Genomic DNA, 16,128 nt, shown 5'->3' with positions numbered 1-16,128 from the left:
CTTTTTGTACTTAAGTATTGCAAATAGTTTATTTTAAAACTCACTACTTAAGTACTAAAAGTAAAAGTACAAGTATTGTGTCATGTATTATTAAAGAAAGCAGTCAAAAGTTTGAACTAGCAATCAAATAAGGCGCTTTGGCTGCCGCCAAAAAATGTCATTGCAGGACAACCCCTGCATTAGTTGTCAATGTGTGTGTCAATCAATACCATTACCCTATAAAACTGGTGTGTGATTTAGGCAGCATGAAAGCCAACTTGCAATGAATGATTCGTAAAATTTTTATAATTGTAACGAGTAACTAGCAGAACACTAAAAAAAAAATATTGAAGTAAAAGTATTAAATTCATCGAAAATATCTACTGAAGTAAAAGTATGAGAAAAAAACAATACTCAAGTAGAGTAGCTACAAATATAGCATTTTAGTACTTAAGTAGTTCTACTTCGTTACTATATCTCTGCCTACATGTCTAATCTAGAAGTATGCGGGTTTGAATGTGTGCTATGATGATTCTATGTGCGCAGACCTGTAGTCTTTCTATACAAATTGACCTCACCAAATTGCTTGTCTGGCCTTAAACAAATCAAAATACAGATTTTTTGTTGTCGCTTCCGCGCATCCATGTGCACTGGAATCATTTTGCAACATTTCATATGTACAGAGGTAAAGGGAAGGGAAAGACGTCTTCACAGGGGAGAGACTAGTTGACGCTTCAGGACTGTGTTGTCATTGAACTTTTGAATAGCAGTATATAGTCTTTCCCCTTTAAATGCTCTCTCTTTTTATCCTCCATTGCTCCTTTGACCAAAAGGTTGACAGGACCAGGTATCATTATGTGGCATTTCTTCTCCTCATCCTAAATTGTTTTAATCAATAATACATCAATACCCAAAGCTTGCCAGCTTTGTTTTTAATTCATTAGCCAGGTGTTAAAGATTCGTGTGGTCTGTTTGATTAGTACAGAGAGATTCAAACCCTTCTGACAGTCTTAAGGGAATAATTGTCACTAGGGAGAATAAGAGCCTTTCCACTTCAAACACATCTCTTAGAGAAGACCCCCTGCTGCCGCCGTTACTGCCTAACCTTCACATCTCCTGAAAGAGAGAGATGAGGGACAAGAGATGATGAAGAGGAGATATGGGGTAACCCATGGGGTTCAGTTGCAGTCATTTGGAAAAATAACAACACCATGTCTGCTTTTTCTTTATTCCACCCACATGTATCAAAAAGAGGGCCTTATGTCTTATGTATGTGTGTTTGCGTGTTTTGAGTTTGAATAAACAAGCTTTAGGATGAGGCTTGACAGCACGACAGAGGCACAGTCCAAACTTTGACTTTTTTTTCTTCTTTAAAAAAAAAAAAATACAGGGAGCTTCAAAAGTCCAAGACTACATTGAAAATCTGGGATATAAAATGTAATTTTTAATGGGAAATAAACTAGAGTTTTGAAAAAAAATTAACTTTTAGAATAAAATGTTAATAGTTATGATAAAAAAGTTTTCAATTACAAAAAAAAAAAAATCCTCCTCCTCATCATCTTGACTTGCGCTACTCGGGGATTGCATTGCTGTACTTTTATTTGCGTGGCTTGACTGATTTGATTTACAGATTTTTGACAGCTTTGATGTCTGGGAAAGTGTGGAATTGCGGTGAAATGAAAGCGGTTGAACACAGCATGGCGCGTACCTCACCGTCACAACCCTGTGCAGACTTTTCATTACACGTTAAACATGTCAGCTCACTTGCTTCATCTCTCTCTCACATGCAGGTTTGTTGTGGCGTTCACCGATGCATTGAAAGAACAGGCTCAGCTGCTCCTGGTAAGAAATGTTGAGTTTACAGCTCCAGGTTCATGGAAATAAATATGCTAGTGTTTATTTCTTATGGACTTCTAGAGGAGGGAAGAAATAAGAGAGACAACTACTGAGCTAACTGTTGCTATAAATACAGCGGGATGATTTAACGGCTACAAATGCAATATCCTGCCTTGCATCCTTTAATAGCACAGCATTAAAATCACTATTTCCATCATGTTTTATCCTCAAATGAAACCCCAGACACACATATTTGAAGTCAAGGCAAACAGGATGTCTCTGTCTCACACACACACACACACACCAGGGGTTCTCCCTCTCCCGGGACTGATAACATCCAGCCAATTTCCCCTCCGTCTGTGAGAAATTATCCACTTTATCTCAACCAGCCATTTACATATTGTTCTTTTATTACCTTCCTGCTGCTGTATTGTTTTTTTCACCTCTCCAATGGTATTGATTTAGGCAAATCAGTGATTCGTCACACTGCACAGAGATTTTTTCCTCAGATATTTTCTGCTATTACATTAGCCAAGGACATGAACTTTGAACATGGATAACTCTATTATCATAAAAAAAGAAATCATAATGGTTGAAAAATTTACTTTTACTTTCATCTGCAGGGCATCCAGGGACACCAAACTTTATAATATTAGGAAATCTTACAATTGTTAAGAAACAAAATGCAAAATTAGTTATATCTTACTAAAGTAAAATTAGTATAAATTTGAGTAATTAGTAATATTTATAAATGTATTTTTTACTACTTTAAATATTGATACTTGATTGAGATTTTATAGAGAATTATTTTATTATTATTATTTTTTTTCAATAATTATAAACCAGTGGAGAATTCAGAAATATAGTTGTCAAAAGGTTACAGTAATAGTAATGTCCAGTAGAGGGCTAACTTATTTCCTTCACCATTTTTTTCCAGGAATGTGAGAACAAGAAGATCTGTGTGCAGCCTCAAGGTAGAATTTATTAATACTGAATGTTTTCTAATGGCATTACATAGAAGTTGTGTGCTAAAATAAAAAGTTTAATGCCTATTTTTTTAAATGTATTTTTTAACATCTGCATATGTTTCCAGGGATCGAAACCAAAATGGCATTACATTTCTGTTGGAGCGACTTCTTACACAGCACAGGTGCAACACCTTCACAATTCTCCTCTCCACTTAATAGCCTACACGGGGACGTTCCTCAAGGGCAGGGTCTCAAATGTAAAAAAAAAGGCATAAATACACTTTTTTTTTTTTTTTTTTTTTTTTTTTTTTACACACACACACGCACACACACACACACACACACACACACACACACACACACACACACATATATATATATATATATATATATATATATATATATTCCAAAACAAAACATTAAGTAGCACAACTGTTTCCAGATAATAAATCATCATATTAGAATGTGAATCAAATAAATGCAGGGATACTCCACTGTTTTTTCATATTAAACTGTTATTCCCTTAACTAAGACGAGTTGATGCACAACTCTGTCGTCTCAGTGCACTCAATCGCTCTGGCGCACGAGACAATTTGATAGCACTTAACTAGCCCAGTTCATTCAATATCGGCCAAGCAGAGAAGTGACCACACACCTCCACGTTTTCCCTATTTAAATACAGTTACACAAAATAAGACAGTGACACAAAATAAAACGTTGCGCTTTTCTAATTGTGTAAAATGGATGACTATATGGGAATTGCACTTGCTTGCGTGTTTGGTCGCTTCTCTGCTTGGCCGAAATTGAATGAACTGGGCTTAGTCAAGTGCTATCAAAGTGTCTCACGTGCCAGAGCGATTGAGTGCACACACTGAGACGACAGGTATGTATCAACTCGTCTTCGTTAAGGGCATAACATAGTTTAATATGAAAAAACGGTGGAGTGATCCTTTAAAAAACATAAAAAATTGTAACGTGTCAATTTTTGACTGCTACTAATTCAGAAATACAGGCATTTTTCCTAGCCTTATTTTAGCCCCTGAATTGAACGCTCTTTTTCAAGGGGTCTGTCTGTGAGATTCAGTGTAACGGGCCACTGATGTGATTGGCTGACATGCTTGCATATGAAATAGCTACATGTTACGTGTGAAACTCTCTCAAATACTTTTACTACAGCTATTATACGTTTAATTTTACCATTGCAGTTATCGAGATTAACGAATCGTGAAAAGTTTTAAAGTATTTAGATCTATTCCCATCACATAAAATGTTGCTGAGATGAGCATTGAGCAAGCAGATGACAGTGTGTTGATCGCGAAAATGAAGATCTTATTGCAACGCAGTTTCTGCTTTCTCTAATGCTTTCACCAATGCAGAGACGATGATGTACATACAGTAAGAGCTTCGTTGTGTAGTTTGCGTCATTGATTTCATAACGAGTTGTCCAGATAAACTTGCGCTGTGTGGAAAGATTGTTCTTTGATCGCAATATATATATATATATATATATATCAATCAATCAAAACTTTATTATTACAGACTCAAAGTCCATTTTTAAAAAGAAAGAGAAAAACAAATAAACAAAAAACAACAACAACAACAACAACAAAAAAAAAAAAACACAACCCATACAATCCTTTACAACAGCCATACAATTTTGTGACATAGACTCACAGAATACACCAGTACCAGTGTCTCCACAGCTTTGACTGATACCGTGTAGAACTAACCCTCACATTTATTAAACTCACAATAATTTCATTTTTAGAGTCATTAAGTCGGCAGATAAATCTATATATAAAATTACGTAACAGTGCTTTAAAAGTGATTACACGTACACTGACAAACATTTCACTTGCACTATGCCATCTAGGTCTCCTTAATAAGATTCTCATAGCATCATTATATGCTACTTGCAGCTTCTGTAAACTAGATGTTCTGTAGTTACACCACAAATGAGCAGTATAAAATGTTGTACAATATGCTTTAAAAAGTGACACCTTCACCTCATCTGAACAGAAACTAAACTTACGCAACAGTATATTTGCCTGCATATACATCAGGCGGCGTTGCCTTTCAATATCATCATCATCTGTCATGTGCTCAGTAATAATATGTCCAAGATATTTCACTTTCTCGCACACCGTGAGATTCTGGTTAGACAACTTAAACACTGGAAATTTTATACTTTTATCCTCCTTAGTTCTGCAGACCATAACCATGCTCTTATCAGGATTATATACAATATCATGTTCCAGACCATAATCAGAACACACATTTAAAAGATGTTGAAGCCCAGCACTGCTTGGACTAAACACCACAAGATCATCCGCATACATAATATGATTCACTAACTTAGTACCATTCATACAGCCAGTTTTACAACCATTCAAACGTTCAGACAGCTCATCCATATAAAGGTTAAACAAAATTGGGGACAAAATCCCTCCTTGTCTCACCCCATTACTGACCCCAAAGGGGGCAGAGACCTTATTGCCCCATTTAACTTGCAACAACTGGTGGGCATACCAATAGGCCAAGATTCTCACAATGTATTCTGGAACCCCTCTTTGTCTCATTTTAGAAAACAGCTTAGCATGGTTAACCCGATCAAAAGCTTTAGATGCATCAATGAAACACATAAAAACTGTGGAGTTTTTATCTTTGTACTTATTTACAATTTCCTTTAATGCATAAATGCAAAGATCAGTACCATGTTTTGCCTTAAATCCAAACTGATTGTCTTTAGAAATAATAAACACATTTAGCCTATCAAGCAAGATTTTTTCTAAGACTTTAGACAAAATACTAGCTAAAGCTACAGGTCTATAATTATTTAAGTTACCCACCATTCCAGCTTTGTTTTTAATAACTGGTACTAATAAGACAGACAACATTGAATCTGGTAACACATTGTGACTCAGAAGGGCAGTAAGACAACTCGCTAATAAAGGAGGTAACTTCTTACTTCCATATTTAAGATGTTCAGCAGAAATATTATCTGAGCCACTTGCTTTATTTTGGGGTAAGTTGCTTATAGCTTGATCCACCTCACATGGCATAATCACAATTGGATCGTTAACTTGATGGTCACCCCCATGATATTCGTTTTCGATATATATATATATATATATATATATGAAGAGTTCAGATGCAAAAGCCTCTAAGTGCCATTTGAAATTTTCTTCTAGAATGATCATTTTTATCAAGCTTGTATATTTAAGTTCAGTGATTTCACTTAAATGGCAATGATAATTACCTATTAATTGTTATTTAAGTGAAATTACTGAAATTAAATATACAAGTTTGATAAAAATCATCATTAAAGAAGAAAATTTCAAACGGCATTTAGAGGCTTTTGCATCTGAACTCTTCATATATATATATATATATATATATATATATATATATATATAATTTGTTCACAATTTAAATAAGATTATTTTCATCCTATTAAAAGAAACGATGTTAACTTGATATTTTAGTCAACCAGTGAAAACCAGTGGTAAATAGGGCAAGTGACTTGGTGAGTTCATGTAAGTTAGCAACGCTGGTTCATCTACTGTATGGCTAGTACCTTGGTGTTTTGCAATAAATCTGCTTCAGCAAAAATATGTTCGAGTTTGTTCTTGATTAAACATCCATTTAGATTGTCTTAATTTAAGCCAGCAAGGTTTTGTCTTCTCATATTCTACGCTCACAGTGATTATGCAGTCCATCCAAGCTGGTTAGCAGCACTATCTACATTGACTAATGACCATGCCATATCAACAAATAAATAATGACAATACCTAAGCTACAATAACAACAGTCTAATGGCGCTTTTCCACTGCATGGTGCGGCTCGCTTCGCGTTTCCACTGCGTGGTATGACTCGGCTTGGCACGGCTCGGCTCGCGTTAGCTCGCTTTTCTTTTCAACTGCAGTTAGTGATGGCATTTAAAGGGAGTGAAATGTGCGCCACAAACGACCAAGTGTGTGGTAACAGACGTGGCAGTGAAGTCTACTCTCTTCGCCTGCACAAAACGCACCCAAGACTGAAAAGCCTCGTTTTTCCTAGAGGAAAAATGATGGACATGATGTCCTGACAGGCAGGAATTCATGCAACCAGCACAAACACAATTATTTACCATTATGGCTTCTCTAAAACTCGATCTAAAACTTTCTGACTCTCACTACTGCTCTAACTACATCAACACCTAACAAAGAGAAAGCGGACCATGAGCTTTTTTTATTATCCTCGGCCTACGTCATATGACTCATTGCTAGTGGGAAGGGCGTATTCCAGAGCACATGTTCATCAAAATCTCTAAATCAAATGAGATTTCATTAGTCATTTCTACATATGTGTTTTTAAAAGAACTCTGCAAACAATTTAAAGTATTAATTCAGAAATAAATTCAACCTGCATGTTGCTCTTTAAGCCCCAAAAGCAAGTGCCTGAGCCTACATCATTAATTATACGATAGAACAGCATTAGATGGATTTTCAGACCCTGTTTGATTAATACCTTGACGTGTACATTCATCATCATCCCTCTCAAACATTCCGTGATAATTTTGATAAACAGACGTTGCCCCATTAAATATATACATGTGATGTTCACTTCAGGCCTTAACACTCTTAAACTCAAGAGCACTCAACCTTGATTAGAGACGATTAGTTGATTAGTGCCTGCCAGGAGCGAAGAGGTTGTGCGTGTCAGTGAGTCTATACATGTATGACATGCATAATTATTTGGAGATGAGGCTAATGGGGAAAGGAAAAACTTTAGAAAGAAAAAACATGTATTTGTACTTTTGAAATAACTTGCATCGTTTGACTGTTTTGGTGACTTTTTTTTGTTGTTCTTTTCTTGGAAGTTGGAAATACCTTTACAGTGATATACTATTTACAAACATCCTGACGCCATCCACACTGCTGAGAGTGCCGTTGTATTTATGTAAATTATATGAATATGTAAATATGTGCTGCACACTTTTTCTCACTAACACAACACAAATGACAGCGCAGCGGTGAGAAAAAAGCAGTTTAGAAAGCATATGATCAGAGCGATGTGGATATGCTTGCATCAGCTCTGCAATTCACTGGCATTATGACTACAGATGAAGTTATTTAAATGATGCTATTATATAATATACTACTAGTATACAGGCGTTCATAGGAAACCCAGGAAGTCTGGGAAGTCTTCATTACAAGCTGTTCATACATTGGCAATAAAAAAAGTAATACATAAAAAAAATCATACATACAGCTTCTTAAAGCTTTTAATCAATAATTTTCTTAGTTTTTAATCCCATTCACTTTCTTCCCATTTAATGACAGAAACGTTTGTTGTTGTTTTTTTTATAGACCATTTCACAAGATGTAAACAACACTGGTCCAGAAGCACTTCCTGTTTCAGTTTTTTAACAGTATATAAAAGCTGGGATAAAATACAACCAACAGAACATTTAAAACAGAATCAAAAAGTTAAACCAACGACCAACCAATTACATGTGAAATAAAGAAAACAGTTACAAACTGAAACAGGAAGTGCTTCTGGACCAGTGTTGTTTACATCTTGTGAAATGGTCTATAGAAATGTACATATGTCTTAAAGGGCTGCGTCTCTTCAGAAGACTTGGATTAAACCTTTTGATTCAGATGGTGTCATGGTTCTGTCACTTCTGCTTTTGTTACTAGTTCTGTGTGGTGACAGAGCTATGACATTTCCTGTCTGTCCTGTGTTTATGTTATGGTTATGTGATTATTCCTGTGCCATGTGCTTTCTGTCTAATTGTTAGCTCCTCCCTTCTCGTTATCTGTTTAGTCATTAACAATACACACATGCTGTCTCATTATCCTCCTGCATGTGTTTCCTTTATAGCCTCCTTTGTGTTTTCAGTCTGGTGCTGGAGTTTTGTTTGCACTTTTGTATTTTGTTTAGTTGGTTAATAAAAATCGTACTTTTTGTTTTCCTGCTATTAAGTCCTCGTTTATGTTTCCTGATTATCATGTGACATGGATTTATTTTACGATCTTTTTATGAGCATTTTAAAGCGCCAGAGTTTCAATGGATTCAGAAGCACAGACTTTAATCATAGACTTTCATTAAAAATATCTTCATTTGTGTTCTGAAGATAAACGAATGTCTTATGGATTTGGAACAACATAAGAGTGAGTAAATGATGACAGAATTTTCATTTAGAAGTAGACTTCTGAAGTAGACTTCAGAATTAAAATTTCCAGAATTTAGGGTTGGGGTTAGGTCGTGCGGAAAAAAATTGTGGCCACGTCGAGAGGAAACTAATCTCCATGGTCATCTCATCTGAAATGCAGCTCCGGGGCTATGAAGACTTCAAAATGTGTAGAACTGCTAACATAATGCCACGTAACAATAACAGAGCCTCAAAGACAACCATTAATCAAAGTTTTGCAAATGTAAGGTTTAGAAGAATATGTTTTAGCCTACCTGTTTATTTTAGTCTGATCATTAAATGATAAAAAAAGCTTAATAAAAATAGCAGTTCTCTATGGAAATTTTATATCGTAAGAAATATCATTATCACGATACTCAACAAAAACATTGCATATTTTCCCAGTCTCGTGCAGCCCTAGGGCCCATTGAAGTTCACTATATTGAGAAAAAATCCTGGAATGTTTTCCTCTAAAACCTTAATTTCTTTTCGATATAAGAAAGACTTGGATGACATGGGGGTACATTATCAGGAATTTTAACTCTGAAGTGAACTAATCCTGTGGCAAATCAAAATTTTGTTAATTTTTGCAGATACCCTTCTGTTCAAAAGTTTTTTTTTCTTTTCTTTTTTTCAAGTTTTTTATCTTATTCTTGTTAAAGCTACACTGTGTAACTCTTTTAGTTTTTTCTTAGCTAAAAACACTTAGTTCTTTCAAAAATATATGTGCTCATTAATGTATATTTACTTCGTTCAAGTAATAAAGTATTCTAGTGAGTGTATAATATGCCATTGAAAATACATACGGGTAAGGGGTTCTAATGTTGGTCGCCATGTTGCCCCTCCACCTTGAAAGTACCTTAGCCAAAGAGGGACATACCCGGTAATTCAAGCTTCGCCTTTTGCGTTTACGTTTGAGTTAACACTCATGGACGAGGTCGAACTGGAAGCCATGTTAATCTTGGACTACATTGGCCACCGTAGGAGTTAAAACGAAATCGGAATTGAGAGGAGCAAAAACTAATATTCACTGTAATAATTCAACTAATATACCTTTTCACCGGTAGATGGGAATACAAATCACATAGTGTAGCTTTAATGCTACATTAATTTGATAAAATATAATAAAAACAGTAGTATTGTAAAATATGAATATTATTTGTAACATTAGTAATTTAAAATATGTTTAAATACCACCCACCGGACCCTAACCTTACCCGTATCACATCTAAAAAGCAGCAAAAGTATTTTACAATACAATCTGAACACAATAAGTACATTGTACATATTTTTCGATGAGTACATAGTACTTAAAGCCACATAATATAAAGTGCAGCCATCAAATCAAACCAAACCAAATGGCATTTTGTTTATTTAATAGTAGAACAAACATGCTTTTCAAGCAAAATATTGCACTAAAAAAAGTGGTTGTCAAAAGGTTCTCAGAAAAGATGCAGTGTCATCTGCTCGCATGCCATTCGATTGAATGTTTTGTATCGAATGCAGAGTCATTCAGGTTTATAAGTGTCCAATTACTTTTTGGGATTGGTGTATATCGGCCCCATCACTAATGAAAGACCCAATTCCTATAAACATGTTGCTTTACTCTTTAAAAAGCTAAATGCAAGGCTATGAATATCGAATCCATTCTCATGAGCTCATGCGCTGGCGTGTTTGAGTAATCTGCTCCAGTGCGCCTGCTGCTCCACATTAAAGATTGATCTCTACATAAGCCCATGCTTGTTTGTGGAGACCCCTGGGGCTGGTGCCACCGCTCTGAGATCAGTCGACACAAGCCTCAGCAGCTCCATCAAAGCAGATGTTCTGACCTCCTACCACGCTGAGTGGATGCTGAAGTGGATGATGGGATTGTGGAGATGTCATCTCTGGATCACACCTAGGTTGGAGGTCTATAGTTGTGAAGAGAGTTTTCTAGGTGGAGCAGGTTTTCACATGACAGAGAAGATCTGGGTGGTCCTCTGGGATTGTGCAGTATAGACCCCTTCATAGCACTGGGTGATGATGAGAGTCACGCCTGCAGGGGCTCGTGGGAAATGAGGTCCTGATGCAGGGATGATTTAGTGCTCTCAAAGATGTGAGTGGCAAGAGTGAAGTTTTGTTTCTTTTCTTCTGAGGCTTTCTGGAGGTGTAAGTATTGCTGGAGAGGTTGACAGTACAGGGAAAACTTCATTTTACTTTGAAGTTTTAGACTAGGTCATTGTGCTCCTCTTGAGTCTCAGTGTGTTCTTTCATAATAGGCAGCAAATCAATTTTTTTCCTGTGACAATTCATTTGAAATGGGTTAAAGTGTTCCTATTATGCTATTTTAAAGATTCCCAGTCTGTTGTACAGCGTGTGTCGGAAATGAAATGCCAATTACCAGATCTGAATTTCAACTCGGCTTCCTCAGCACTTGTATACACAGTGATACGAACCACAACGATGGCATCGGTTAAGGCCAATTTCTACTTCTGCGTCGAGGGTACGGCGTTGGCTACGCACGTAGGCAACGCCGTTGTGAGCATTTATACTTCTGCGTTCAGGTCTTGGTTGCTCTGCAGTACTGCTCCGAAACGCTAGTTGGCGGCGGAGGTTTTTAATGTTCCACTGTGTTTAGATTCCTCGCGGCTAGGTTACTACAAGCAATGGCGACTGAAAGAGAGCTGATCATGTTGGAGTTGGAGCATATTGAGGTGGAAAAACAGTTAATTTAAGTGAAATTACCAAAACTAAAAGGCAGAAATGAGAGAAGACGTCGAAGGAGATGGTACATGTGGAAATGCGAGAAGGTACGTGCGGAAATGCGTAGGAGGAATTTATTTATTTATTTATTTATTTGACAGGGACAATGCAAACAAACATAGTGTCAAGATCAAGCATGTCACTGAAGTGTTGCATATAAAGTTTATAGCTATAGTTAATTTTCAACTCCTGTCCCTGGAAGGGCTTTTATACACCATAAAATTTACATGATTAGCTACTTCAATAATACACAATAGTGTTTGTGTTTACAATAGTGTTTGAGGGGGCAGGTCAAAGTTGATGTTTTTGTTCAGCCAATGAAGCCCATAGGCTAGCATTATGCAAATTACTTACAAACGTAGGTTTGAGTTGAAAGACTGGAATCAATGATGACTTGTTTCAGGCAGTTCAGAATCAATTTTTCCGTTTGAAGAGACAACAACTTAATTTATCAAGCACAGTGAAGCACTTTAATTTGAGAATGGAATCAGAAGCATTTTTTCTGTTTAGAATCTCTGAATCTTGTCTTCAACTAGAGATTGTGCGTCTCACAAGTGTCTTATTTATAAACTCTGGGTTGAGCAAAATGGCACACTTGTGATTTTGAAATGCCACTAACTGCCATTAACACTGCTTTTAACTCTAGGTTATACAGCCCTTCTCCAACACTGCTTTGGGAGATGAACCACTATTGCGATGCCAAAGATGTGTCAAGAGTTTTGACAAATTTATAAAGTGCTAATGCACGTTGTTACAAAGCAGCTCTATCGAAAAATAATTCTGTAAATCTTGTTTACAGTCTAAAACATTGCAGTCCAAAAGTGTTACGACAGATTGTTTAGAAATAGACAACTAATTGTAAACTGCCTAGTGTCACAGTCCTTCGTCTGCACCAGTCTGTCTTCGTCATCTGCACTACACTTCCCAGGATCCTCTTGTCTCTACTCCCGAACTCACTCCCTCATCAGCCACCTGTTCCTCGTCTGTTCATCATTTTCACCTGTTTTGCACCTCATTATGTTTGATTCCCCTGTGTATTTAGTTCCCTCAGTTTCATTCAGTCTTTGTCGGTCGTTGTTCTTATGTTACCAGTGTTTGAGAGTATTCCTGTCTGTTCTGTTCCATTGGATGTTTAAACTTTAAGTAAAGTTTTGAATTGGAGCTTTGCCTCTTCGTCCTCCTTCTTTCTCTGCCTGCACTCCAACACTAACCCGTGACAGAACGACCGACCAAAACAACATGAACTCAGCTACTTTTCAGGGGATTCTCCAGCCGATTCGGTGGCCTTGTTTGATCCTCATCCCCAGGAGGCCTGCACTTAACACCAGTCCAGCCGAGCACGCACTTCACGCCAGATCTGCCGAGCCCAAGGCAGTAAGCGTCATGCCCGCCACGCCTGAGACAGTAAGTGCCGAGCCTGCGCTCACCGTCAGCCCTGCCGAGCCTGCGCTCACCGCCAGCCCTGCCGAGCCTGAACTCTCCTCTCCGCTGGTTCCGTCCAGCCCTCCCGAGCCTGAACTCTCCTCTCCGCTGGTTCCGTCCAGCCTCGTTAAACATGAACTCTCCTCTCCGCTGGTTCCGTCCAGCCCTCCCGAGCCTGAACTCTCCTCTCCGCTGGTTCCGTCCAGCCTCGTTAAACCAGAACTCCCCTCATCGCTGGTTCCGTCCAGCCCTCCCGAGCCTGAACTCTCCTCTCCGCTGGTTCCGTCCAGCCTCGTTAAACCTGAACTCTCCTCATCGCTGGTTCCGTCCAGCCCTCCTGAGCCTGAACTCTCCTCATCGCTGGTTTCGTCCAGCCCTCCCGAGCCTGAACTCTCCTCTCCGCTGGTTCCGTCCAGCCCCGTCCAGCCAGCGCCAGAGACCGCCCGGCCAGCGCCCGAGACCGTCCGGCCAGAGACCGCCCGAGACCGTCCAGCCCGAGACCGGCCCTTCTGTCCAGCGAGAGACGATCCACTCCCCGTCTGCCACTAATCCGGGGACTCAGCCCAAATATTTTTTGGGGGGGGGGCCAGTGTCCTAGCCACGGCCGCCCGAAGGGTCCTCACTGCCGTGGCCGCCCGAAGGGTCCTCACAGCCTGCTCCGCCCTGGCCACGCCTTCAGCCTGCTACACCTCGCCCCCAGCCTGCTCCACCCTGGCCACGCCTTCAGCCTGCTCCACCATGTCCTGCTCCGCCCTGGCCACACCCTCATCCTGCTCTGCCCTGGGGGCTTCCTCCAGACCACGCCCTCCACAGCCTCCAGGGCGCCCACCCCCCCTCCCCATTGATGTTACGGCGTGAGGTCGCGCCTACCGGGAGGGGGGAGTGATGCCACAGTCCTTCGTCTGCACCAGTCTGTCTTCGTCATCCGCACTACACTTCCCAGGATCCTCTTGTCTCTACTCCCGAACTCACTCCCTCATCAGCCACCTGTTCCTCGTCTTGTTCATCATTTTCACCTGTTTTGCACCTCATTATGTTTGATTCCCCTGTGTATTTAGTTCCCTCAGTTTCATTCAGTCTTTGTCGGTCGTTGTTCTTATGTTACCAGTGTTTGAGAGTATTCCTGTCTGTTCTGTTCCATTGGATGTTTAAAGTTTAAGTAAAGTTTTGAATTGGAGCTTTGCCTCTTCGTCCTCCTTCTTCCTCTGCCTGCACTCCAACACTAACCCGTGACACCTAGATTCTTACCTCATTAAATATGCATGTGCTTTCTAGACATTTCATGTTGTGCCTTTTCTTCATATCTAAGGGGAACTTAGTTACATTTCTACACATTTACAAAGAGAACTGGGGCTAAAATTCTTAAAAAACTTGTATTAAAAAAACAGACATTTCTCAAATGATCATCTTTTATGTTCCACAGAGTGAATGATGATATTTTGGGGTGGACTATCCTTTTAACAACAATAACATTGGTTAAAGAGATAATACCTAATTTATGTAAAACTGGTATTTATTATTTCATCAAGCTCAAATTGAATTAACATTTTACTTCAATTAAAATGCATTAGAACGATTAAAAAGTGAAACTATTAGTAAAATCATGGTAGTTGCAGGTAAAACCAGAAGTGCAGCGCACGTTCAATCTGCTTTTGCTCGCAGCTGGCAGATGCAAAGTCCCTGTTCTCCCTATGCCCAGTACATGCCTCTTTACAATCATTGTTATTAACTACCTTAATTGTTATTGTTAACCCAGGGTTCACAAATGCTGTGTGTATATGTGTGTGTATATATATATATATATATATATATATATATATATATATATATATGCCATATATGCTGTGCCATTTTTAACAGTGGCTGTTTTAGAGGGGTTTTTTATGAAATATAACATATGAAATATGTTTTTCTTTGCAGTATAAATCCCCCAGTAAAAACATTTCACACCAACATTCATGTTAAAGTTGCTCCTTTTGATCAAAGGCAGGCTAGGAAAAATAAAATAAAAAATAAACCCAGAAAAGAACTGATACTGGGTAAAACATGTTGAGCACAACCATTGGTGTGTCCAAATCAGTTTCTGTGGAACGTGAAGATGAATTTTCTCCTCCCTCTGGAGAGATATGCTGCTTTTGCCTTTATTTGCCTTTAGTTTTTCCCTCTGCCTTCAGTGACAGGCCTGTTTGTTTATATCCTCCTCTTTTTCTTTCATGTGAACACTTAGATCTAAAGCTGTAGAAAATACACTTGTCTAACACTGCACTCACACAAATGGGCAAGCCCACAAGGTTGTCTTTATTTATTTTTTTTAAACCTTTGAGGTGTAATGCATCCTAGAGTAATTAGATTTCCCTCTCAAGTTGAAAGAGCATTCTTAACTGATCCTACAGAGAGACAGCAGAAAATTGTCAAGCTTGTCTACGATTCAGCCGCCGCTTGAAGGCAGATTAAAGAATAGATAGACAGACCTTCCATATATCAGTCCATCCATCACAAGTCAAAAAAACTGGACAGGAGTGATATGGATGGCGGCTGTTTACAGTGAGGTGGAGGACTTATTCCCTCTTGCTGTCTTGTTTAAGGATGGCTGTAATCCGCCGTAAACCACTCTCGTGCACAAATCCTCTAACACTAGATTAGAGTGCACGATCAAAGGCATTCGTGGACTTACTTCAAAGTTAAAGTTACTGTGGGAAAGAGTTTGAAAATTCACAGCATGCAAGGTGCCTGGAAATGTTTTAGACATCTGACAAGTTTCTGTGGTTCATGTCAATTAAAATGACAGATTTAATAAAATTATACAGCTGTCATATATATATATATATATATATATATATATATATTAGGGGTGTAACGATACACGTATTCATATTGGTACGAGGCTTTCGGTTCGGTTTTCGGTATGCATTTATTTAAATTATTATTATTATTGAAAATTATTTTTAAATATAGGCGCGTTGCGCATGGCAAGCGCGCTCATAGATGCTGGCGTGACCACAA

At 38.5% G+C, this 16,128-nt stretch overlaps 1 protein-coding gene across 2 annotated transcripts in view; it reads left to right on the top strand.

The window, feature by feature from the left end:
• glt1d1 (glycosyltransferase 1 domain containing 1) overlaps nt 1-16,128 on the top strand; it is a 58,338-nt gene that overhangs the window by 3,988 nt on the left and 38,222 nt on the right. For both annotated transcript variants that reach the window (XM_089119447.1, XM_039672197.2), the window contains exons 4-6: nt 1,770-1,821; nt 2,753-2,789; nt 2,909-2,965. In XM_089119447.1, the coding sequence (XP_088975573.1) occupies nt 1,770-1,821; nt 2,753-2,789; nt 2,909-2,965 (146 nt within the window). The remainder of the gene's footprint in view (nt 1-1,769; nt 1,822-2,752; nt 2,790-2,908; nt 2,966-16,128) is intronic.

The sequence above is a fragment of the Pimephales promelas genome, chromosome 14 (assembly GCF_988280905.1).
Source record: "Pimephales promelas chromosome 14, fPimPro1.hap1.1, whole genome shotgun sequence".
In the NCBI taxonomy this organism is placed as follows: Eukaryota; Metazoa; Chordata; class Actinopteri; order Cypriniformes; family Leuciscidae; genus Pimephales; species Pimephales promelas.
This window is presented reverse-complemented; position numbering and strand designations above follow the sequence as displayed.